The following is a 24,192-nucleotide window of genomic DNA, read 5'->3' on the forward strand; positions in this document are numbered from 1 at the left end:
ACCTGTGGGAGAAATTTAAACCCTTCAGTCGTCCACGTGTTTACAGAAGGAACTTCTTGCATAGCCCACAGCAGTAAAATTGTTAGCAATAAAATTATAACATCTTCAAAAAGGAATTTGGGTTGTGATTCAACAAAAAAGCAGTAGGGGAGAAATCTGATTTTTTTGTTAAAGCTTTTAAAAAGTGTGATATATTGTGACCTTTTGACCCTGTGCCCTCACGTTATTTGCAAGACATTGGCGTCCCGTCCTGGGTGTGTCCCCTCCCCCTCCGGCCTTGCGCCCTGTGTTACCGGGTAGGCTCCGGTTCCCCGCGACCCCGTATGGGACAAGCGGTTCTGAAAATGTGTGCGTGGTTTGTATCTATCTGTATTCTGTTGTGATCTTGTGCTGTCAGTAAAACCAATTAACAAAACTACAGTGGTTAAACCATTCATAAACCCAATACACTAAAAGACAGTGGCACGTGATGTGACATGTCTTCGAATGAATACGGATGTTGGTTTTTGACATGTGTGGTAAATACAGCTCCAATTTTATTACTGTTATTTTAGAGTCTAGTTGTGTCTTAATTTCAGGGACAAAATAAGACATGACACTATGAGGTAACACACACCTGTTGGTAAAACACCATGGTAACACGCCTGCCTGCGCCACGAAGAGGTAACAACAAGGGCCTGTCAGTTACGTTCACAGTGGAAATAGAATCAGTTTCAATCGGTTATAAAACGAAAACGCGTTTTTCGCGCAATCTCTCTTCTAGCTATAATGGTCCCGCTACGGTGCGCAGTCCGGTTTGGTTTGACCCTCGGTGGACGCCGTGGGTTGGTCGCGGTCTCGCTGCAGCGACGCGGTAGAACGAGGACTTCGGGGCGCTCAGGCGCTTTCGCTTCTGCGCCTCACTACTTTCCTATAGTACTTTGCCTTTTATCGACACTGTATCCTTCGGGCCACCGTCCACACACCAGTCTGTTTGGGGGGGGGAACTGTGTGAGTGTGTGTCACGTGAACGTTCACGAAGAATGAAGGAGCCGTGTCTGTAAGTGTAAGCGTCAGACTCACTCACCGTGTTACTTCCAGACGAGGAAACAATTGTGTTTTTTTTTTTCTTTTTTTTTTTTTTTTTTTTACCTGCCTGCAAAGACGGAACATAATATATGTATACATATACACCAGTAAACAACAAATTACACAACAATGAGAACATGCAGCACTGCCGCTGGTCAGCAATTTCACGTCGTTGAGTCAACGACGGACGATTGCAGCAGCAGGCAGGGAGGAGGGATCTTGTCTCGTACTGTTACTGGTTTCATTCATTGTTATTCTCTTCCTAGTTTTTATGATTACATTTATTTATGATTGCATTTCATGATGATGTGTATAACTTGTGTTTGGTCTTCTCTGTGACACCGACTGTCACACCGGGGGACACGACAGAGACACGTCCATCAACAGGTTGGTGGTGGTCTTCTACTAGCTAGGATTTCCTCCTGTATTTATTGTTTTTTTTTTTTTTTTTTTAAATCATCTGTCTAGTTACGTGTGATTTCAGAACACATGCTCTGAGTTAGAGACAACAGCACAGGCAGGGCTACACAAGCTTCGACAAGGGTGTTGTCACACAAGTGTAGCTGTGTGCATATTTGGTGACAGGTGAAATTGTGTTATGTGTCCTGTCACTAAGTCCTATGTTCATGTCCCTGCCTTTTGCTCTCAGAAATTACCTGTGTCTCATGCAAATGGTTTGTGCCATAACCACATGACATGGCACCTACTGATAATGTACACTCTAGTAAACATTTTTTAAGTGTACCTCCCTGTTACAGTACTGGGTATTGTTATATACAACTTGCAGACATTATCCTATGATTGAAATGATACTGTATGTTTGGAGTTTGGGCTTCAACAGTTTTCTAGAAACATTTTGAAAAACCTTTTTTTTTCTGTTTTTTTTTTTTTTGGAAAATGAAGCAAGATTAAAGTCACTTTGTCAGGAAGGAACCAGCTACTTATCCCTGATTTCCCCATTTATAGGAAGCGGTAGAAACTCCTACACTAGACCTCTCTCCCTGTGTACCTGCTGGGTGTTCACTGGGCCCCCCCCAGAGGAGAAACATGCCGAAGCCACAGTGATGCAATGATGGAGAATCAGACAAACAGGTAAGAAGGGGTTATGATGTGACACCCCATGCCTGTGGTTACATTGATGCTTATTTCCATGGTTTATCAGTTATAATGGGCAGATACATGAGTGCCTTATATTCAGCATTTCTGCATAACAAATGAACTGTTTCGAGTGTGTGAGTGAATGAGCCAGTGGGATTTTGCATTTGTGAGAGATAGCCCTATGGCATACTGGCATCCCATTCAAGGTGTTTCCTGTTCTCTATACTTTGAGGACAGGCTCCAGACCACCATGACCCTGCATCTGACAAAGTTATTGATGATGGATGTTATTTTTATTTGAGTAGCAGAAGTTTTAATCAACCAGGTATATTTATTTTTCATCTAAACCGGTGTGTGTGTGTCCCAGCTCTGGGGAAGAGGATGGGTCAGGAGAGCGAGGACTGCTGCATTCATGGAAGGGCTACTCTTGCAGTATCACCCCAGAGAGGGTCCTTGTGTCTCGGCCTGTGCTGCAGGCCTCCCTGGGGACCCGGCATGGCATTCTGCTTGCTGAAGGTGAGGGTGGTATTGTTTTTTTTCTAATTTTATCATGGACAGGCTAAATGTGCATATTGTTGTTGACTAAGATGTCAGAATTTTGCCCCTTGTTTGTCTCCATAGGCAGCCAAGTGTACAGCTTCGGTGAAATGCCTTGGAAATCAGGCATGGCTGGCACTACCACGGTGCCTGTACTGGAGATGGCACTCAGCGATCAGCGGGTGGTCTCTGTGGCAGCAGGCAGCTTCCACAGTGGCGCAGTGACAGAGGGTGGGGTGGTACACATGTGGGGTGAGAATGCATCCGGACAGTGTGGTCTGTCAGGGGCCACGACGGTGCCTGATCCCAGGCCTGTGGAGATGGTTGATCATGAGACGAGCCCCTCGCAGCCTGTTCGAGTGTTGGAGTTGGCGTGTGGAGAGCAGCACACGCTGGCTCTGTCGGATTGCCGCGAGGTGTGGGCCTGGGGCAGTGGCTGCCAGCTAGGACTGGTCACCAGTGTCTTCCCTGTGTGGAGGCCCCAGAAGGTGGAGCACCTGGCAGGTAGGTATGTGCTGCAGGTTGCCTGCGGAGCCTTCCACAGTCTGGCTCTGGTGCGCTGCCTGGCTCCCCAGGAGGCCCGCCGCACCCTCCCGGACAAGTGCGGCCAGTGCCACCAGCTTCTCTACACCATGACTGACAAGGAGGACCATGTAATCATCTCTGACAGCCACTACTGCCCGCTGGGTGTGGAGCTGGCCGAGACTAGGGAGCAGCCAAGCCCTACTCCCAGACTCAGAACTTCCCCCTCGGAACCTGTCCTCTCCAGACTGTGCCCAAGCATGGAATTCACTGTGGCCCCTGACGGGGTCCAACCCACAGATAACGTTCCTGGAAACCAGATCCAGAAGGACACTCAGGAAGAGGAAAAAGACCAGACATCTTCAAGAACCCCTATGACAGATGCTGCTGCTCTTCCTCTGACAGACTCCAGCAAATCCTCTGGGGGCGTGGAGACTCTGAGTAAGAGTTCCCCTTATCCTGATGAGCAAGCGCTCAACGACTACCTGAAGAGGCTGTCGGACCATAGCCTGGCTGAGCATGTTGGGAAAGCTTCCGTGGCAGTGCGCTGTGACCAGGTGAGTGAATCAGTTTTGTACATCTGCCACTTCTTAAATTTTGTTGTTGATGTATTCATTTGCTGGGGGGTGCGGTAGCGCAGTGGGTTGGACCGGATCCTGCTCTCCGGTGGGTCTGGGGTTTGAGTCCCGCTTGGGGTGCCTTGCGACGGACTGGCGTCCCGTCTTGGGTGTGTCCCCTCCCCCTCCGGCCTTACGCCCTGTGTTGCCGGGTGGGCTCCAGTTTCCCGCGACCCCGTATGGGACAAGCGGTTCAGAAAATGTGTGTGTGTGTGTGTGTGTGTGTGTGTGTGTGTATTCGTTTGCAGTGTGCCTGAGGAAAAGTGGCAAACAATATATTTGAATACTACTTTAAAATGCCCACTTAAAAAGGCTGAAACCAATAAGTGCAATGGACTTTAAAATTTTGCATTCACATTTAGTTAGGTTAAGTAGTAGTCACTCGTGACTGCTGGGATCTGGTGTTTCTAACTAAACTCTTACGCCCTGCAGCCCACAGGTGATACAGCTGACGCTGGCCCACCAGAGCCCTCCACTACCTCCCTGCCTGTCAACTCAGTGGGCTCCACCTTCAACAGCCTGGTGGCATCCTGTGCCTCTGCTGTAGGAGAACGCATGGCCTCCACTTACGAGGCCCTCTCCCTGAGGAAGGTCATGGGCTACTACTACCCATCAGGGGCAGCGGGCTGCATCCCAGGGTCCAGCGAGGCCCTGAAGGAGACACGGGAGGAACGTGTTCGTCTCGAAGACTCCATGCAGGGGAAGAAAAGTTCAAGCCTGGGGGACATCCGCGAGGGCGAGGCTGACGGCCTGAGTCGCCGCCTCTCACTGCCTGGGCTGCTCTCTCAGGGTACGGGTATGGGGATGAAGCCAAACTGTAGTGGGGTCTGAGCTCACAAGAGCTGTAAGAAGGCAGCACTCTGAGATTGTTGTATCTGCATGTGTCACATATAAATGGGTCTGGGTTTCTTTGTATGTTAGCATATTCTTGTGAAGTAATTTCTGAAGAAAATGTTCTTAAAGTAGAGAAGGGAAATTAAATCCTTTGGGTACTTCCATTCGTGAAAGTTTATTTTTGTTTCCCATCTTTGGAAAAAACTAAAGGTGTCATGAGTTTTCATATTTTTAGTTGGGACGGTTTAATCTCGTGATATCCAGCCATTAATTTTTACCCACACTAGAGGACCCATTTTTAGAGTGCTTCCCAAACTGTACGTGATATGATGCTGAGTTCCAGTGTGTCTTTTAGAAGCACAGAATGTTCTATATAATTATAACACATTTGGGGATGAGACTTGGGACAACTTCATAGAAATATATTCAAAATCATTTTTTTTTTTTTTTTTTTTGGCTCAGTCTCGGGAGGATGTGGAAATCATTGTGAAATCCTCTGTGATAATTATCGCCCTCACTCCCTGCATGTTTTTGTGTTATTCTTCTGTGTGTGCTTGCATGTATTTGTGTGTGTGTGTGTGTGTGTGTGTGTGTGTGTGTGTGTGTGTGTACCTAAGTGATTGAGCATGCATTTGTGTCGATAAAGTACCTCTTACACAATGAGGCTTGTTGTTAAAGGGATTTAAATCCACCAGCAGAAGAGGAATGCCTTTCCTCTATAAAGCTCCTGGTTGGGGGAACTCCAGCCATGAAGGAAGAAATCAGGGCTCTAAAAAAAAAATCCACCTTTAACAGCTCAGAACAAATCGGTGTACTGGTTTCATGTGACCACTTATGCCTGTGCCCTCAAGGGAAATGAGCTGCCAGTAATGAATAAACATTACATGTATTTACCCAGTTTGGAAAAATGCAATTCACGTGACATTTAAAGAGTGAAATAGATGCTCTGAGGCCACAATGTTCATTACCTTGTTGAAATTTGGCCCGATCTACCCTTGTGCCTGTCACCCCGGTGATCTCGACTAGAACTAATCCCTACCTGCCGCTTCTCGCCCTGCCACAGATGGATCCTGGCAGGGAAGAGGGATATTTCACAGGAGCCAGCGCCTTGGTTTGGGCTTTTAGTGTCCGAGTCTCTACCTTCCTTTCTGGATCTGCCCAAAGCAGAACATACTCTGTCTCTTTCTGTGTGTTACTTAAGTATTGCAAGACGGGACTTTTTTTTAAAAATATATAAAGGAAGTGAGATTGTTACAATAACAGCTCAGCTTTCTTTGTTTTCTCATAGAGAAAACATTTCGACATCTACAGCAAAGTTGTGGGAGAAAACAGAATAATCTACATGCATTTAAAATAATTTGCTGATTACTCTTTTTGTTTGTAGTTGTAAAACGTGTTGAAAGATATTAGCTGTCTATGACATTCCTTTTATTTTTCTCTCTCCTGGTTCTGTAGTGTCCCCTCGGCTGCTGCGTAAGGTAGGCCGGCCTCGGGTGCGAGCTGTGGCCCTGAGTCCTGCTGCCGTCCCAGAATCTGAGGAGCACCTTCCCTCCCTGCACACAGAGGTTTGGAGCTGGGGCCGAGGCAAGGAGGGCCAGTTGGGCCACGGTGATATTCTGCCCAGGTGAGCTGCGTATGCCTCTGTGGCTGCTGTTATGACTCTGCCTCCGTGTACTAGAGCTGACACTATTGTCCACTGCTGTCCAGCGCTTAGTCCTGTTTTTAACCATAGGCTGCAACCACTGTGTATCAAGAGCCTGAACAACAAGGAGGTGGTGAGGGTGGCTGCAGGAGCTCATCATTCCTTGGCCTTGACTGCGCAGTCGCAGGTATACCTGTGTATGCTCTGAAAAAATACACACACAATGCAAAACTTCACAATCTGTTTCACATTTCAAGAGTTCTACTCTACTCAGTCAATCGGTGAATATAACACTGAAAGACTCCAGTATAGCTTAGGCTCTTAACGGAGCACTTTTAAAACAGCGATTGGCTGTGTCTGTTTAATATATGACAGGTTTTCTCCTGGGGCTGCAACACCTCTGGGCAGCTGGGCCACATGGACTCTCCCAGCACAATTCCCCGACTGACTAAGGTACTGTACAGCACCGGGGTGGGGCCTATAGATCATTCATCTCAGGTTCTTTACTTCTTTAAGTGGCTTCAGCTTAAGACATTAACATGCCTTGTACCATTCCCTCCTCCAGGATGAAGCACAAATGAATCCCTTTCACTTAGCTTACATTTGTAATCTTATTTCTCAACTGGATGTGTGTGAACCGGTTTTACTTTATGCAGACCTTTCTTTTTGTAGCGTCAGACATTTACGGTAAAGAATAATGTGTGAGCAGTTTCCTTTGCTGCAGTGGTGATACCTGGTCTAACTGCGGTGCTGTTTGTCCATTGTTTTCCCCCTGTAGATGTCGGAGGGAATCCGTGTGTGGGATGTGGCGGCGGGCCAGCAGCACACCGTGCTCCTGGCAGATGGGGACTGCTTCCAGCCTATCCTCTACTATAGTGGGCGCCAGATAAAGGAGGGGACATCTGGGACCCCTCAGTCTGACAGTGGGGGTTACACCCAGCAACCTGTGCTCTTGCCGTTCTGCATGAATGTGAGTGCATCCATCACAAAAACTTTTTTCTTAGCAATGCTGTTGGCTATTTTACAATGTGCTACATGTAATGGTTTCTTCACCCCCTTACGCTTTTCACAGTTGGGCTATGTGAGCAGTGTGTTTGCTGGCGGTCAGAGCTGCTTGGCATTGGCAGATCGCAATGTGATGGGTTTCATCGCCAGCTTGCATGAGCTGGCTGCTGCTGAGAGGAAATTCTACTGCAAGCTGAGTAGTTTGAAGAGCCAGATACTGCGCCCCCTGCTGGCCCTGGGTGAGAGACATTGAAAAGCTCCAGAGGGGTGGAAGAGGCAGACAGTAGAGGTGGAAGGGGAGGGTGGTGTTCCTCGGGGTCCATCCTTTTACTTGGGGGTGAACAGCTCTGTGGGCAAGAGCGAGCATTTGTTAACGGTGATGACTTTAATACATGAGTTTCTTGTAAACCTTGAGGCATGTAACTACATGGTGTCAGATGCCAATATCTGGCAGCAAACTCCATTTTTGCACTTGGAATGGTGCCCAGTTACCCCAGATCATTTTGTATCTTTCTAACTGTTTTGATGGGTTTTAAGATTTTTGAATAATATAAATTAAGCTAGGAGGTGCATTTCTTGTGTTATTCACTCTGATAATGAACATAGTCTATGTTCACCTGCAGAGAATCTGTCCACCACATTGGGCTCGACCACTGCCCAGCTGTTTCAAACACTTGCAAGTAACTTCAGCCGCCTGTGCCATCTAACTGGGCAGCACGCAACCTCCTTGACAGCCTTCCTGCGTTGCGGCCGTGACATCAAGGGCCTGGTTCTCTTGGATCATGCCACCATCTTCCTGGACACGTACAAAGAGCAAGTACACTGCCCAAGATAAGAGCCAGCTGCATTTGGGGAATCAGGGTTGGGCCGAAGATAGCAGTGGGGAATAAGTTGATTTAGCTTTGAATCGGCTTCCAAATGTTGGTTCAAGCAATATCCCAGAACCTTCTCCTGTTCTGCAGATATTGCGGATCAGTGGGAAATCTCCTGGTGATGGGAGGGTTTCAGGCCCTGGTGAAGCCATCGCAGTGAGTCACTTTTGCTACCCTATTACTTGAGCTCTGAAATCTGCATGGTTGTGATAAGACAAGGCTCTTGTGTTCACCTTTCTTTCTTCCATCCCTCTCGGCCACTTCCAGGGATGCCTTTGGGAAAAGTCTGGAGTGTGTTCAGCAGCTGCTGGAGTCTGGCGAGGAGAATGCGCCTTCCAGCGACCTCCTGGTTTCACTCTTCTCCCTGCCTGTGCGACATTTGCATGACTATGGCCGGCTTCTGCTCAAGCTGGCCACCTGCTTTGAGGTGGTGAGCATAAACATACTAGTGTGTCTGCAGGTTGGCACTCAGTGTACTGCCATGTGATTTTCTGGACTGGAGAGGGGAGTCTCTGGCTGAGGAAGGAGTATTCTATATGAGTCAGGCATGGGGGAGGAATCTCCTCTGTGAATCAGGAATTGGGATGTGGTCTCTTTCAGTTGAGGATAGAGAAGGAGGTCTCCTGAACGAGTTGGGGATAGGGAATAGTTCCCTTCTATGAGTTTGTTAAACAGTTGGTTCCCGCTGTTTCCAGAGCACTGTGGAATATCAGAAGCTCCAGGACAGCTGCTCCAAGTATGAGACACTGGCCCTCCATCTCAAGAGGAAGAGGAAAGAGGCAGAGTATACATTTCACTTCTGGAAGAGCTTCCCAGGAAAAATGACTGTGAGGAGCTGTCTTAGTTTATATGATTTACAGCAGTGCATCTTACGTATTGTTTTTTTCAGCTTTGTTTGTAATGGTATCATATTTAATGACAAAATGATTTTGTTTCTGTATCTGTAGTTCCTGTTATTATTTTTAACTGCCTTTTGTTCCCTGCAGTGTCTTCAGTATGAAGTGGAGTTTTTATTGCAGTGGCTATAGTAGAGTCATCAGATATCTCAGCATCTCCTTGCCTATTGTCTCTTTTCCCAGGATTCCCTACGAAAGCCACCTCGCCGACTGATCTGCGAGAGTAGCAATAAGGCCTTGACACTGCAGAATGCTGGCAGATTCTCTGTGAACTGGTTTATCCTCTTCAGTGATGCTCTGGTGCATGCACAGGTGAGGGGCAGGGAAGCATTCTGATTTCACACCTCTAAGAACAGGCATGATCAGCAAACAGTATTTGTAAGAAGCTTGAGGAACTATGAGGTGATGCGTTGTATGGCTTAATGCTTCTGTCAGTCATGGCTTCATGTTCATGATTTCTGTTCTTTGCTCTGTCAGGGCGTCCAACCCTATAAGAACATTGTAAGTATGCAGTAGTTCCAGGACCTGGCCTCCTAGTGCAGCATCTCTTGTTGGTCCAGGGCTTGGCTTGGTGACGGAAGGGCTCAGTATTTTTCTGGGTCTCTCCAGCTTGACTTTCATGTCATTATGTTCCTTTCTGGGCAAGAATGCGTCATGAGCAATGAATGGTAGGCCAGTTTTTACCAATATGTTGAGTGTATGAATAAATTGAGATCCCATGTAATCACTGTATCTCAGAGCAAGGGGAGGGAGAGAGTGTCAGTTTTTTTTTTAAATTATGGATAGAGTCGACACTACCACACGCAGTCAAGCTCAGTCCAATTCTGGTCCATTTGGACATTTTACCCATACTGCAGCAGCATCAGCCCTTCTAAACCTTCCTAAGCCAAGCCTTGACCCTGTGCTGTCCCTGGTAGTGTGGGTTGACGTGTAACCTTGGGCAGGTAACAACCAAGGCCACCTTACGTCCTTGCCTGTCGTCATGTTGCACTTTTTTTTTTATGGTAGTCTTTCTAAGCGTGACAGTGTTTACTAGCACTTACAATTTTACATGTCATGCTCAGCACCCTAAACAATCTAGTAACTCTTTAATACCTTTTATTTGTACTGAAAACACTGACATTAAGGATCTCAACAGAGAAAACTATTCTGACGTGTGGAGGATGGTCCTGAAACACAGAGTCCATGGGTCACATAAGGTGTAACACATCATCTTCATTTTTGTTAGAATGAATTCGTCCAAAATATGAAATAAGTCCATTTCTCATGTAACAGGGTTAACTTGTTCTGTAAAATCACCTTGTTAGGCAGATTGCCATTGTAAGGTGATGGAATTACCACTGCTTTGTATGGAAAGAAAATAATCAATTCCTAGATGAAAAATATGAGTTATCTATCTGTTCTCATAGTTGTGTGTTTCAGTTTACCAGGGGCCATTCACTCTGCAAAGCATGCAGGCACAAATGTTTAATTGTAGATGATCTTGATTTAATGACTACTAGTGCCAGAAAGCTATAATCATTGTTTTCAGGGTAATGTAAAGGTTAACGCACTAGATTTTATCCTAAAAATTGCAGTTGACACCATTGAGAGACAAAAAACCTCTTGGGCTACAAATGTGTATCTCTGTTCCAAAATGTCTGAAAGTTTGATACTTGTTCATAATAAAATACTCATTATGGAAGTGAAGTGACTGCTTTGCAGGTCCTTGTTGCACAGGACCCCATTATAAAAAGGTTGTGTCCTGATGACAACTGTAGGTATGGCCATTGTTGCCACAGTTTAACACAGCCTGTAGTTATTTTGTAGAAATAAATGGCCTTAATCTCACAGCGATAATTGGCAGGTATCTGGCAGAGCTCTTCACTTTTATTTGTGAATTACTCTGAAAGGGACAAATGAATACTCGCCACACCAGGGGTGTCCAGCTGTCCCTTTTGAAAGCTAGAGGTTATAGACATGTCCCCAAACTCTTAATTTTTATTTTACTGTGATAGTAACCTATATCATCTGGCTTTTGAAGGAAAAATATTAACTGCTGATTGGACTGTGATCCAGTCAACATACTATTCCAATCTGCAAGCTTCTGTGTCTTTCTATCCAAATGTTGACTTTAATTAATGAACATGAAGGCACATGGAACACTACAGACCCAGTGCCTCTTGTAGGTTAAAGTTGGACTCCTCTTTTCTATACCCTAGAAGCAAAAGCTTCATTTCCCCTGTGGTATATTTGTACTTATTTCCCAACCACCATGTTTGAAGCCTTGGTTATTACTGCAAGTCTCTGTGACATAGAAAAAAGAACTGGTAGTTTCTGTCAGCTCCGAATTACACCTCTTAGTTCCTTTTTGTGTTTTGTGTTCTATTTGTATTTAAAAATGTCTTAGTAGAAAGTACCGTTCCTTGTAGAGTTGTCCCCTTTCATGCCCCTTGTTTTGGATGACTTGTGGAAAGGATTTTTTTTAAAAGGACTTGAGTATTTGTTCCCTTAGTTTGCCCACTTTTATGTAGCGTACAGTTTACTTCATTCTATGAAATGCGTGTTTGTGTGCGAGTCACAGCGTGTTTGTGTGCGAGTCACAGCATGTTTGTGTGCGTGCATGTGTGTATGCATGTATGATTGTGTGTGTGACTGCGCATGCCTGATGAAATTTTTCACCCTCCTGTCATTCTCATAGACCGGTTTCTTTGGGAACGAAGAGGTTTTGTTGGTCTGTTGGAGTGTATGCATTTAGCCACGGTGGCCGTCTGTTCTGTACACAGAGCTCAGCGTTGACTTCAATAGCCTTTCGTGTACAGATGGAATTATAGATTAACAACATTGTCCAGGGATTAACTACAGTATGCAGTGCAGCTGTGAGCTTTTGAAGTGCCCTACACATAACACTGGAATTAATTCAAGTACTTCTCATTTGCATTCATGAGCATTACAGTGGCTTCTCTGCTGCTGTTACCCTCTGACTCGGTTATCACTGCTGGAAATTTCTTTGACTTGAGATAAGACTTCAGGAAGGCTCCCCTGTGGCTGCCCTGAAACAGTCAGTCTTTACTTCTTTTTGTCTGTCTTTCATCTTGTTTTTTTCCAGTTGTTTTCCAGAAGCATTTCCTTCTTTGATCTCCCTTTGACAGCCGCTCTTCTGGATGACGTGCAGCGAATGGCACACAGCCCTGCTTCTCTTTCCCCCATCTCCTTGCTCTCACCAGCCTCTTTCCTTACCACATGGCTTTTAGGTCTCTCAGCCAGCAGGATGGCCACTGGTCGCAACGAGGCTGTTCACCTTGGGGGAACTTGGCAAAGAGAATGGGTCACCATCTGCTCCTCTAGGGAGAACGGGTCATGGCACAGGGCAGAGTTTTGAGTTCTTGCAACACTGGCCTATGTAGAGTGACTTGATCACTCTGAGAAACTGGTCTTATGGCAAAAGAACACAAACCCAGGTCTTCAGTTTACATTTACATTTTACATTTACATTTATTCATTTAGCAGACTCTTTTGTCCAAAGCGATGTACATCTCAGCAAAAGTACATTAATTTAATTTAACTGGTTGTGGGTATAGCTCAGTCAGAAAGACATACATTCTATGTACTTGTAACGTGTCAAGATTGTACTACATTAAATTCAGCACCTAGGGATTTGAGGTAAACAATAAAATGGCTTTCTAGTCAGTCCTGCAGGCTTTTCCAGGCCATGTTGAAAATGTTAGTGGTAATGTACTGTAATCAGGCACTCCTTTGTTTAATCTCCACCCCACTCTAAGGTCAACAGCTCATACAACACCACCTATTTAGAGTGTTGTTAGTTTGTTTTCATATGTTGAAGGATGTGGTTTGGGGAATAACAAAGTGACTATATTCCGCACCTCCCTTAAAGCTAACACTGTGTAATTCAGGAAAATGTGTTTTAAGTTGTACAAGAGGGAGCTTAAGAGTCTGCTGGTGCCCCGTTCTGCTCTTTACTGGGGGACGTTGCTGAGGGCTGTGATGACCTACTATCTTCTGTCTCCCATTCAGTTCTCCACTCACCATGTGTTTCCCCTGGCGACGCTGTGGGTAGAGCCCGTCTCTGAGGAGAACACTGGCCTGTGAGTTGGCCAGATTGACAAACTTGTCAACTCAATTAGCATATTACTACATTTTATTTAATCAAGTCAGTCAGTCATCCGGTCTTATGTAATAATTAAGAATTGCATCTTCAGTAAATGAATATACTAATTTTTTGCTTTATTTGTCTAATAAATCACTCATCTTATTGTTAGGTATGGACTGAAGGTGACTTCACCTGAAGAGAGTTTCACTCTATTAGCATCCTCACCCATGGAGAAGGTACTAATCCCCAACCCACCACCCCTGCATGAAAGCCAGTGTGGATAGCATAACTCTGTAATTTAACTCTCTAAGTTCTCCCAACGCACGACAGGTAGAACTCGAGCCTTGATGTGCAGCATTTGTATGTAAGAAAAGTTTTTGTGAGGTTTCCTGTCGATACCATGGCGAGAACATGGGCTGGGTTTCAAATCCATGCCCTGAACAAGAAGGCTAACCCCTCACTACTCTGACCTGCATCCTTAGGCAAAGTGGTTGCGTGCCATTAACCAGTCAGTGGACCAGGCACTCAGTGGGGCTGCCCAGGAGAGCACAGTCCCAGGTTCGAGTCCCATTCAGAGACCTGAGCCTCCCATCTCTCGCACGGCCACTTACACCTTCTACAAGGACAGTCGGCTGAAGGATGCCACCTACGAGGGACGGTGGGTGGCAGGCAAGCCCCATGGCAGGTGAGGGGGAACATTTGGGGGAGAAGTAATTACTCTGTACTAGCACCTACTAATTTAAACTCACTTTAAAAATGTACAGTAGCATCTTAAGTCTACAAAGAATTTCATGGTGAGTTAAAATTTGAAGGCACAGCTGTTTTTGCTTTCACTTTCCAGGGGCATCCTCAAGTGGCCAGATGGGAGGACGTACATTGGAGCCTTCAAGAATGGACTTGAGGATGGGTCAGTTAGATAGCACTTGTCCACCTGATCACTGTTTTTGTTTGTTGAAACATTTACATTGCATTTACATGTATTTATTTAGCAGACGCCTTTTCTCCAAAGCGACATGCATCTCATAGAAACTATTTGTGCATTACATTAGCAGAAAGAGAGAGACAGATGCAGACGCATGATTCTTAAGTACAGTTAGTTTGTTTCTTTCCATCCTATAAACCAATGTTCATCACACAAGTAGCTGCATGCTAGCATGTCATAGTTTAGAAATGCTGACTACCATGACATTTCCCTCTTTGTGTTTTTCTCTGTGTTTGGCCTTGTTCAGTTATGGAGAATATGTTGTTCCCAACAAGACCCTGAATAAAGATGACCACTACCAGGGCCATTGGAAGGAGGGGAAGATGCATGGATTCGGAACATACAGGTGTGTGGGTCTGTGTATTTGTGTGTGTTTAGCTGGGTGAGCATGAGTTCTTATCCCTCCCTGCTTTCCTATGCAGTTACGCCACTGGCGAGGTATACGAGGGGTCATTCCAGGACAATGCAAGGCATGGCCATGGAATGCTACGCAGCGGGAAGCTCACCTCTTCTTCACCAAGTGTTTTCATTGGACAGTGGATTCAAGACAAGAAGACTGGCTATGGGGTCTTTGATGACATCACCAGGTAGAGGACTTCCCCATACCCTCAGATCCAACCATGGTATTCTGAGCCATGGGTAAAGCAGTTGATGAAAGGCCTCAGATGTCACCCAAACAAAATAAAGACAAACCAATGTTTGCCCTTGATTGTAGCTTAGTTTACCTGAGTTGTATTGTAGATCTTTATCACTAGATCAGTTATCAGTATGTCATTTCCCCTCCATTATTTTAAGCCCTTACTGAGATTTTCATTATCTCATACACACTTTCTGCTTGCTGCATCTCCTCAGGGGAGAGAAGTACATGGGCATGTGGCAGGATGACATGCGCCAAGGCAATGGAGTGATCGTCACCCAGTTTGGCCTCTACTATGAGGGCGCCTTTGCCAACAACAAGATGATGGTGAGTCTTCGTCTTGCAACCTCTCTGGTGGCCTCTTGATATTGATAAATGGTGTCGCTCAGCTCTGTACACTTGACCCCTTCACTGCCAGGGCACAGGCACTCTTCTGTCTGAGGATGACACGGCTTTTGAGGGGGAGTTCTCTGAGGACTGGACCCTTAACGGGAAGGTGAGTTGTGGTAGTGTGTTCTCCATATTCTCAAAGGGCAGCACAGCTGTGGTGTTCAGCAAAGCATACAGAGCATGTCCACAAGTGACTATAAGCAGTAGTCATTGTATTGAAGAGCCTTCCCTTCTTACTCGGTCTAACTTCCGTTTTATGTTCACCCCCAATGCTCAGGGCACTCTCACCATGCCTAACGGTGACTTCTTTGAGGGAACCTTCAGTGGAGTCTGGGGCACAGGCCTGAAGGTATCAGGGACCTACTACAAGCCCACCCTGTACGAAACGGATAAGGAGAAGAACAGGGCTGTGTGAGTGTTTATTTTGGGAGGGGTGCAAAAATTGCAAGAAGGGAAGTGATTTTAACAAAGGACTCATTGTTCAGGTAACCCTCAGGCCTGTTACTTTTGATCTCTGTTCCCACTCCTGTTCTGTGGCTGCTCTTTATATCTGTTACTCTCACAGAGATCTGTTTTGAGTTCTGACAGAGAAAAATTATGAAGATGTGATGAACTTAGGATCTCTTTTTGTAGCAAACTGGGCCTCCTGGCTGTGCGCCCAGAGGAGAAGTGGCGAGCCGTATTTGAGGAATGTTGGAGTCGCCTCGGCTGCAAGGCTCCAGGACAGGGGGAGAATTGGAAGGCCTGGGAAAACATTGCTGTTACCCTGACAGCCAACCGCAGGCAGCACAGAGACAGGTATCCAGGTGTATGTGTGTGTGCATACATTTATCTTGACACTGACTCTTACTCAACTGTCTATACACAAACATGCAAATTTCTGAATGTTTATGCACCTGTTTGTGGAATTAATTTTTGGATGGACAAACAGATGCACTATCCAGGACCTACCAGATTTTAAAAAACATTTCTGATAACACTGTCACGGCAACATACAAATGCTGAAACTGCAACGTCACCTTGTAGATTCCCTTGTACATATGCAGAACCAGTGATGTAAGTCTCTTTTAAGTGTCAGTGACTCCCTGAAGGCCCTCACTGAAGTCGAATTCTGGTTCTGTTCTTCTGTTTGCAGTCCTGAGCTCTTAAGCCGCTCCCACAACAAAACTCTGGAGAGTCTTGAGTTTATTCCTCAGCACGTGGGTCCTGTCACTGCGGAGAAATACGACAATATCCGCCGCTATCTCGTCAAGGTGGGTTGATGGTAACGCTGTGGTGGAAAGCTTCTGGTCACATGCATAGCTCTTTACACGTCAGAAATGTTCACTTTACATGAACATCTCAGAGAATGTCCCAAAATGACGAAGGGAAATGGTGTACTACAAACAGGCATAGGAACCGACAAAGTACGGACATCTACAGCAGCTGTGTGCCTGTTTCCTGTCCTGCACTCAGGCCTGTGACACGCCCCTCCATCCCCTTGGTCAGTTAGTGGAGACCCTGGTGGCTGTGTACCGGATGACCTACGTGGGTGTTGGAGCCAACCGCCGCCTCCTGCAACAGGCTGTGAATGAGATCAAGTCCTACTTGAGCCGGATCTTCCAGCTGGTCAGGTGTGGGATAGGATTGCAATGCAGAAAAGTGCTAGAAGTCATGTAGCAGCCCTTATCTTTACTTCCCTTACTCTCTGCATTTTTGTGCGTGGTTTTGCTATTGTGTGCATAGAGAGTGCATGCTTGTGAAATCTTTTAACATAGTTATTAATTAAGTTCAAAGTAAGGTCACTTGTTAATCATTCATACAGCAGTGTAGTTGATTTATTGTACAGATTTTTTCAGGTCAATGGGGGTGCGGTGGTGCAGCGGGCTTGGCCTGGGCCTACTCTCTGGCGGGTCTGGGGTTTGAGTCCTGCTTGGGGTGCCTTGCGCCAGACTGGCGTCCCATCCTGGGTGTGTCCCCTCCCCCTCCAGCCTTTCGCCATGTGTTGCCGGGTTAGGCTCCAGCTCCCCGCGACCCCGTATGGGACAGGCGGTTTGAGATGATGTGTGTGTGTGTGTGTGTGTGTCTGTGTTTTTTCAGGTCTTTCCGGTGCCCTACAGAGCAATATGGTTGATTCAGTGTTTCATGAAAAGGTGTCTACTAACATGAACAGTATGACATCTCCATGCGTCCCAGGTTCCTGTTCCCAGATCTCCCGGAAGAGGGAGGTATTATCCCAGAGCCCAGCTCTGAGGCCCCAGAAAAGAGAGTTCTCAGTTCTCCAAATGCAAGCCCACAGCCAGAATCACCACAGCCAGGGTACGAGTTTCTTACCTTGGCCCGTGGGCGATTGTTTTTAAAATAGTATTTTTAAAATTTTTATTCCAGTCAGTTCTATACTGAACACAGAAAGCTCAGAAAACATGCCTTTCAGTAACAGCTTTATTGCAGTAACATTGCGAACATGCTGCTATATTGTGAGTGCCTCTGTATTAACACTGATGCTCCCCATTGCAGGCGAATAGTGAGCAGCTCTGCCCTGCTGCTTCCTGTGCTGTTGCCCCGCCTCTACCCACCCCTGTTTACTCTCTATGCTCTGGAGAAGGAACGTGAGGAAGATGTATACTGGGAGTGCGTGCTACGTCTCAACAAGCAACCTGACCTGGCACTGCTTGCTTTCCTGGGAGTGCAGCAGTGAGTGAGCGAGGCCTTGAAAGTGGGTGGGGCTAGTGCTGAAAAAGAGGCATGGGGACTGTACAATCACACAGTAACAGGAAGCATGCAGCACACATATACAAAAGGGATTGTGCAATATACATATACAACTTTTATGGTTTCCGCTCTCCCCCCTTTCTTTTTCAGAAAGTTCTGGCCTGTATCCATCTCAGTTCTTGGTGAAAAGAAGCAGGTAAAATGACTTCCTTGAGTTTCTCATGACATTTTGGCCTACTTGTTTCAGCAATAAGATCCGAAAGTTCATGTTACTCCGAGTCATCGCACATTTTTGACAAACATTTTTAGCATGTGTATATTTTACATTTATTCATTTAGCTGACGCTTTTCTCCAAAGCAACTTACAATGTTAAGCTTACAATTACTACAAATTTACAATTATTTACCCATTTATGCAGCTGGGTAATTTTACTGGAGCAATTTAGGGTAAGTACCTTGCTCAAGGGTACTACAGCCGGAGATGGGGATCGAACCCGTGACCTTTGGATCCAAAGGAAGCAATTCCATACAGTCAATCTAAAATGCTCATAAAATCTTACATACTTGGGAAGTTTCAAATTAATTTAGTTCAGCCTGTTATTTAAACCCACTCCCTTCTGGGTCTCCAGGTTCTGTCCAGCACAAAGGACTCTTGCTTTGCCTCAGCAGTGGAGACACTACAACAGATCAGGTATTGCGACAAGCATCAGGTGTGGAATACCATGGTGTCCAAACACATCCTGTCCTCCTAGAGGTCCTTTAGCAAGACTCCTTCCTATTCACAGCACAACATTCACACCTGCTGACAAGCTGCAGGTGATTCAGCAGACCTTTGAGGAAATCACTCAGGAGGTGCTGGCACTCCTCAGGGAAGACTTCCTGTGGTCCATGGATGACCTTTTCCCTGTCTTTCTGTATGTGGTGCTACGTGCTCGGTATGTCGAGTCTCACTCCACCGATCAATGCAAGATTCAAACACTCAGGTCAAGGGTACTGACACTTTTGTACTGAGCTTGTCATTAACAAAATCATTATTATATTTTAAATATACTATCTAGTTATGGCTGTCCTACTTCATTTAACAGGTCCTCAGAATAATAAATGGTTATTTGATTGTTTGATAAAATACCTCAGTGTTGTGTTTCTTAGTCAAGTACTGTCTTAGTTGCTTGCTTGGTGTTAACTTATGATCTGTCTTGAGATGACATGTAGAACTTCTGAATGTTTGTTCACCACAGAATTAGAAACCTGGGTTCAGAGGTGAGCCTCATTGAGGATCTTATGGACCCATGTGTGCAGCATGGAGAGCATGGAATCATGTTCACTACACTCAAGGTGGGGGGGAGAGGGTTCTGTTTCTCATTTGGACAAGAAGTTCACACTGTCATTAGGATCTCAGCCACACAAATACATATACTGCTACAGATGTAGTAGATGAGCATGTTTATTTAAACTTTTTCATGAAATCTGTGTACTTCTCTCTCAAATTGTAAAATATTGCTGTGCTAAATTCTTTTAAAATGAGTATAAAACATTTAAATAAAAGTATACTCAGTATGCAGATATCTGCTGACATTAGTCCAATGGATGTTGGACATCTCATCTCCCTCCCTGTCGTTCTTCTGCTAGGCTTGCTACTACCAAATCCAGCATGAGAAGATCACATAAGTGGGGCAGGTTGGTGTGGTTGTGTTGGAGTGACCGGTGCCATCACTCCAGATGCAGAACCAGGTGACGGTGGTGGTCAGACGGCCAGATGACACAGGACTGTACTGACAGATCTGGCAGAGCACAAAAGATAAGAAACAGCTCTCTTAACTGCATACGTGCACCATGCAGATGAAAGAATTGACACACAATTTGAGAGGTCATCTTTTTGCTCCAGTTCTAAAGGTGACAAACCCTTCTCAGCCTTGGCGCCCTGTTACTCACCTGCCCTATGAAACAGAACTTTACCATTCCTGCTCCTGAAGCAAGAGAGACAGTTTTGTCTTTATTTAATGTATTCATTGTTTTGATATACTGTGAGGACATGCGCAACACATTACAGCCACCTTGGAGATCATTTTGCTGTGTAACATTCAGAATGTGCCCTAAAGTGTGTTTGGTCCAAGAACTGTTCTGATTGGATTTGGATCTTCAGAAGAAACATGATGGCAGTGTTTTTGGTGAGACTGTCTGAGGGTTTTCTTTGGACAGTCCTTCAATGATCATGTTCTGCACATGTGGATAAAAGGACTTGTCTCTTCTTGAACCTTCTGGAACATGGGATGAGGTCATTAAAACTAAGCCTTCCAAATGCCACTCTTTGCGGCCATGAACACGGTTTGTTGAAATCTGTGCGCATCCTCAGTTTTATTTTGTCTGCACTATTCTACAGCACAGAGCATGTTTTTCCTGCTCTGTCAGCAATCCAGAACACACCATTCATATTTGCACTGGTAAGTTGTTTTTACAAGAGGTTAAAAAAAATGACAGCTAATGTGGGCACAAGCTGTCATATTGCAGGGAACTGCTCTGCTAATACAATTTGTAGTTAGGAAAGATTTCTAAACAAGCTGTAGGTCTTTTGTAAGGTTTAAAAAAACTTAAATGATTCAAGCTTACAGAGAATGGTAGTGGTTTGGAGAGTAGCTGGAAACCAACTGTCGATGAGGATTTAAATTGTGGATATTTTTCACCCACATCTTCTGATGAGTATTGGGGAATCTAGTCTAGATGAGCTGAAGATAACCAGTTCCTTTATCTGGATTCTTTATCTCCTCTAACTGGATTACTTCAGAGGTTTGGACCTTTTGAAGTGCTGCAAGTAGTTTGTCACTTTAGCTGATTGATTTTTAAAATCCCCCACCTTGCAATTACAATGGCTGGAAAACTTAACTAAAACACTTAGAATATTTATTTCAACCAGATTTTTGATCGTTAAGGGAACCACTGGTTAATTGATTTGTTTACATCACGAGGGTAAAGACCACGGTAATATATTTCCAGGTGAAAATAGTATATTTGTGTTATTACGCAAAGACACAGGGTTAAGTATGATTTCTTAATTTACACATAACTACAATTCAGAGTAGAGGACTGGTTTGGAAATATGTAATAGAAATGCTTGAAAGTGGCACAAAATTACAGTATTTTTAATTGGTCATACATTACAGCATAGCGCATTTAGTGTGGAATACTTTTTCATTGTTCTCCAAATAATGTGGTTAACAGATGTTTTTGGTCAATTTTCATATATTCTAAGTTTGTACTTTTTAATATATATTTCTTTTCCGTATCAGTGTTAAATAGTCAGAGCAGTGTACACAGGAGCTTGGTTTATACTTGAATGCGTTTATCCAGACATGACCGAATATATAGCTTGAATGCTCTGACAGACACCTGATGAGAAAGTCTTACTGGGTAATAAAATAGCATTTTTGTTTATCAGTACACAGACAGACACCAGAAAGTATATACTGGCTCCTTCGGAAGTTCTAAAATGAACCGTGATGTTAGACAACAAACACTGGATTATATACTGTAATTTACTGTATTGCATTGATAATCCTATGAGCTTTGGCAAAAGTTCACATAGACCTGTTGCTGGAAGTTAGCCTTTTACTGAGGATTTTACTATGTGTCCAAGGGCAGACTAGGACTGATCTGTTAAGTGTTACTAAAGTTTTGATTTTTTTTTTTTTTTTTGGGATATTCACAATTCTGTTGATAAACTACAATTTCAAGACTTATGTTGTTTTACAATAATTTAATTATTCGTGTTACCCAATTTGTTTCGGCCAGAATAACTTCACGGAGAACGTGAAAGATTAAGTAAATTTGGAAAAAGAATTTGTACTTCAAATTCAATCCGAAAACATGAAATTTAATATTAATAATGTTAAAAAAACAAGCACAGAGATGAATGGAGAGCAGAAAAAAAAAGATGCAAAGGCTGAGGATCAAAGTACTTGATTTCACAGTTTGGTAAAATACTTTAGGCACACTTACAAGATAATGGTTTTTCCGTCCCCTTTTATAAAAGTGAAAACATTTATTCTAAGGAAGGTTATTCATCCAGTTAAATCCATGAATGGAACACAGGGGTACGGTAAAGGTCTCCTTTCCGCCTTAAATCTTCCTCCTGACTAATGCTGCTGTTAGTAGTATCAGTACTAACATTGGTATTACCTGGAATTTACTAAAGTATTAACAATGATTTGCCAAACACCTGTTTACACCTTGGATATTGCATGGTGAACCTCAACAGTTTTCTGCCTCTGTTGCAGTAAGATGTTGCTCCTCCAAGTCATTACTTTGGAAGTAAACTGAGTGTATTTGGTCTGTCTGACAAGAACATGTTATCCCAGTGAAGTAACTTGTTTTAAAAAAAAAAAAAAAGTTTAAAACAAGAAGTCATTAAAACTCTCCTAATACAAAGAGCAATAAAATGAAACGCTACGTAAAACCTTTAGTGGCTTATTTTTGCTTCTTTGTCCAAATGTGTCATAGGTAAATTGCATTTCTTGCACATGTATTTGTATGAAGCTGGATGCTTGTGCTTGGATTGTATTAAGAAACTACATTTAAGTCACACAAACGATGCCCTATGGAGAGCTGTAGATAATCTGTAGTTGCAATTGAGAGCTCAATATGGCGTTTCAAAAAGTCGGGCGTAAATCAGGCCCCATTACCGGATGGGGAGAGAATCAAGCAGGGATTATGAGTTCTGCTTTGTACTCGTTGCATGGTAGAGATAGGAGCCTTTCAAATTAAGGTAAATTATAGTATGTTCCAGAGTCATCCAAATACCCTAATATTACATGGCCTTGGATTTCTATCTCAGGATTAAATTAACTACTCTACCACCATTATTGATTTAGAACAAGTCTCTGTCATGGAAAGCAGACGTAGATAATGTTTTCCTCTCTGTAGCATTTTACTGTACAAAAACAAAGTAAAAATGAAATATTTTATTATTCTCAGAAGTCATAAAGTAACCAAGTGACTGTTTTCTTGTTGCAGTCATGTCTTGGTGACCTGGGGTTGTTAGGAGACACTCATGTCAACTGAAATATTTTTAAGACCAGTGCTGTCAGGCTTTCTGTAGCCTCTCCTGCCTGGGTTATCTGAAGGCAGAAAGAGTTAAGGAGCTTTCAGCACCAGGACAACCAGCAGCTCCCGGGAAGGGAACGCATGCAGGATTAAATGGGATAGAGAGGGGATTACAGTCCTCTTTCCTCAGGGCTGTTTTATAGTAAAAATTGAGCGTATGCTGCACCAACATAGCGGAGAAGCCGTACGCTGAAAGGGGAATGATCGGACACAAGTCACCTTAAATTGCACCGCTGTATTGGAATCTGGAAGTCAGCAGAGCCATCTTATGGACAAGGATTGAGGGGTAAGTGCTGAGCGTTGACTTCTCTGTTGTCATGATATGGTTGAGAATTTGACTCTTCTTTAGGCTTTGAAAGCACTGGGTTAACGATGAAACACTTTTTTTAATACCAGGACACAAATATTTTTTTGTACAAATGTACCCCATATGGGACAAGCGGTTCTGAAAATGTGTGTGTGTAATTTGATGATTGCTGTGTCTTTTTTTTGTTTATCTGTGATTACACTCTTGTAGTCGACCTAAGTGGTATGTCTTAATGAAGAACAGAGTAATCGCATGTTACGTAAGGTACGACAACACACCAGCATGGTGCTGTTTCCTCACCTATGACTCCACCCATACACATTTATACCTGGAACGCGGGTATCTTAACATTCCAAACATACAGCTCAGAACACACATCTGAAATGTGTGATAAGATGCTCGCAGTTTCTTCCTGTCTTATATAACAGCTATATTTGTAATAATGTTAATACTGAAAGAACCCAAAGTTAGGTAAAAATGGTTACTTTGGAATAAAGGAGACTCAGGATTATTCCATTTGAATGATGGGCCTTGGATGGCACACAGTAACAGCAAGTGTAAAATGTACCTTTAAAACAAAGGAAAAATACTCCATAACAATTACTGTCTTTAGGCCTGCAACAAATCTACATAGATCCTGTTTAAGTACTGATATGGTTAGTGCTGCTGTATTTGGTATGGATGGTCTGGTTTGGTCTTGCTTTTGAGCCTTACAACTGAGTTGCTACAGTGGTGTCAGAAGTGTGATTCAAGGTGTGCTTAGTAATCGTACAATGGACAGCAAGACCAACATAGAATTTTACAGTGTGTACACCTCACCATGGCAGTTACTGCTAATCTCATCTAATACCAATGTGGGGGTGCATGGTAGCTCTGCAGTGTAACGACACTAGAAGCCCCACTAAGA

General features: G+C 44.2%; 1 protein-coding gene across 4 annotated transcripts; it reads left to right on the forward strand.

Moving 5' to 3' along the window:
- Positions 1-680: 680 nt before the first annotated feature.
- als2b (alsin Rho guanine nucleotide exchange factor ALS2 b) lies at positions 681-22,597 on the forward strand. Of its 4 annotated transcripts, none has more exons than XM_018725629.2 (36): positions 681-1,039; positions 1,438-1,455; positions 2,035-2,160; positions 2,534-2,682; positions 2,788-3,782; positions 4,275-4,632; positions 6,132-6,300; positions 6,409-6,505; positions 6,694-6,771; positions 7,097-7,288; positions 7,391-7,562; positions 7,947-8,136; positions 8,286-8,351; positions 8,463-8,625; positions 8,891-9,022; positions 9,275-9,403; positions 9,569-9,592; positions 13,106-13,176; positions 13,351-13,417; positions 13,664-13,866; positions 14,023-14,088; positions 14,411-14,509; positions 14,586-14,750; positions 15,016-15,127; positions 15,219-15,296; positions 15,468-15,601; positions 15,824-15,988; positions 16,326-16,443; positions 16,646-16,803; positions 17,366-17,488; positions 17,687-17,863; positions 18,032-18,077; positions 18,511-18,572; positions 18,667-18,816; positions 19,120-19,216; positions 19,511-22,597. In XM_018725629.2, exons 3-36 carry the CDS (start codon positions 2,138-2,140, stop codon positions 19,547-19,549), a joined length of 5,067 nt encoding a protein of 1,688 aa, XP_018581145.1. In that variant the 5' UTR covers positions 681-1,039; positions 1,438-1,455; positions 2,035-2,137; the 3' UTR covers positions 19,550-22,597. The 4 variants fall into 4 exon arrangements, with proteins under 4 accessions (XP_018581145.1, XP_018581173.1, XP_018581164.1 ...); XM_018725657.2 differs by having other exon boundaries at positions 16,679-16,803; XM_018725648.2 differs by lacking the exon at positions 9,569-9,592.
- Positions 22,598-24,192: the final 1,595 nt, after the last annotated feature.

This window comes from Scleropages formosus, chromosome 14 (assembly GCF_900964775.1).
Source record: "Scleropages formosus chromosome 14, fSclFor1.1, whole genome shotgun sequence".
NCBI classification, from domain to species: Eukaryota; Metazoa; Chordata; class Actinopteri; order Osteoglossiformes; family Osteoglossidae; genus Scleropages; species Scleropages formosus.

Excerpts from the sequence above, each read along its gene's own strand:
- als2b (XM_018725629.2), top strand. The coding sequence starts at position 2,138 with ATGATGGAGAATCAGACAAACAG. Across the intron at positions 6,506-6,693 it reads CCTTGACTGCGCAGTCGCAG|GTTTTCTCCTGGGGCTGCAA; the intron begins GTATACCTGTGT and ends AATATATGACAG. Across the intron at positions 8,352-8,462 it reads GCCCTGGTGAAGCCATCGCA|GGATGCCTTTGGGAAAAGTC; the intron begins GTGAGTCACTTT and ends GGCCACTTCCAG.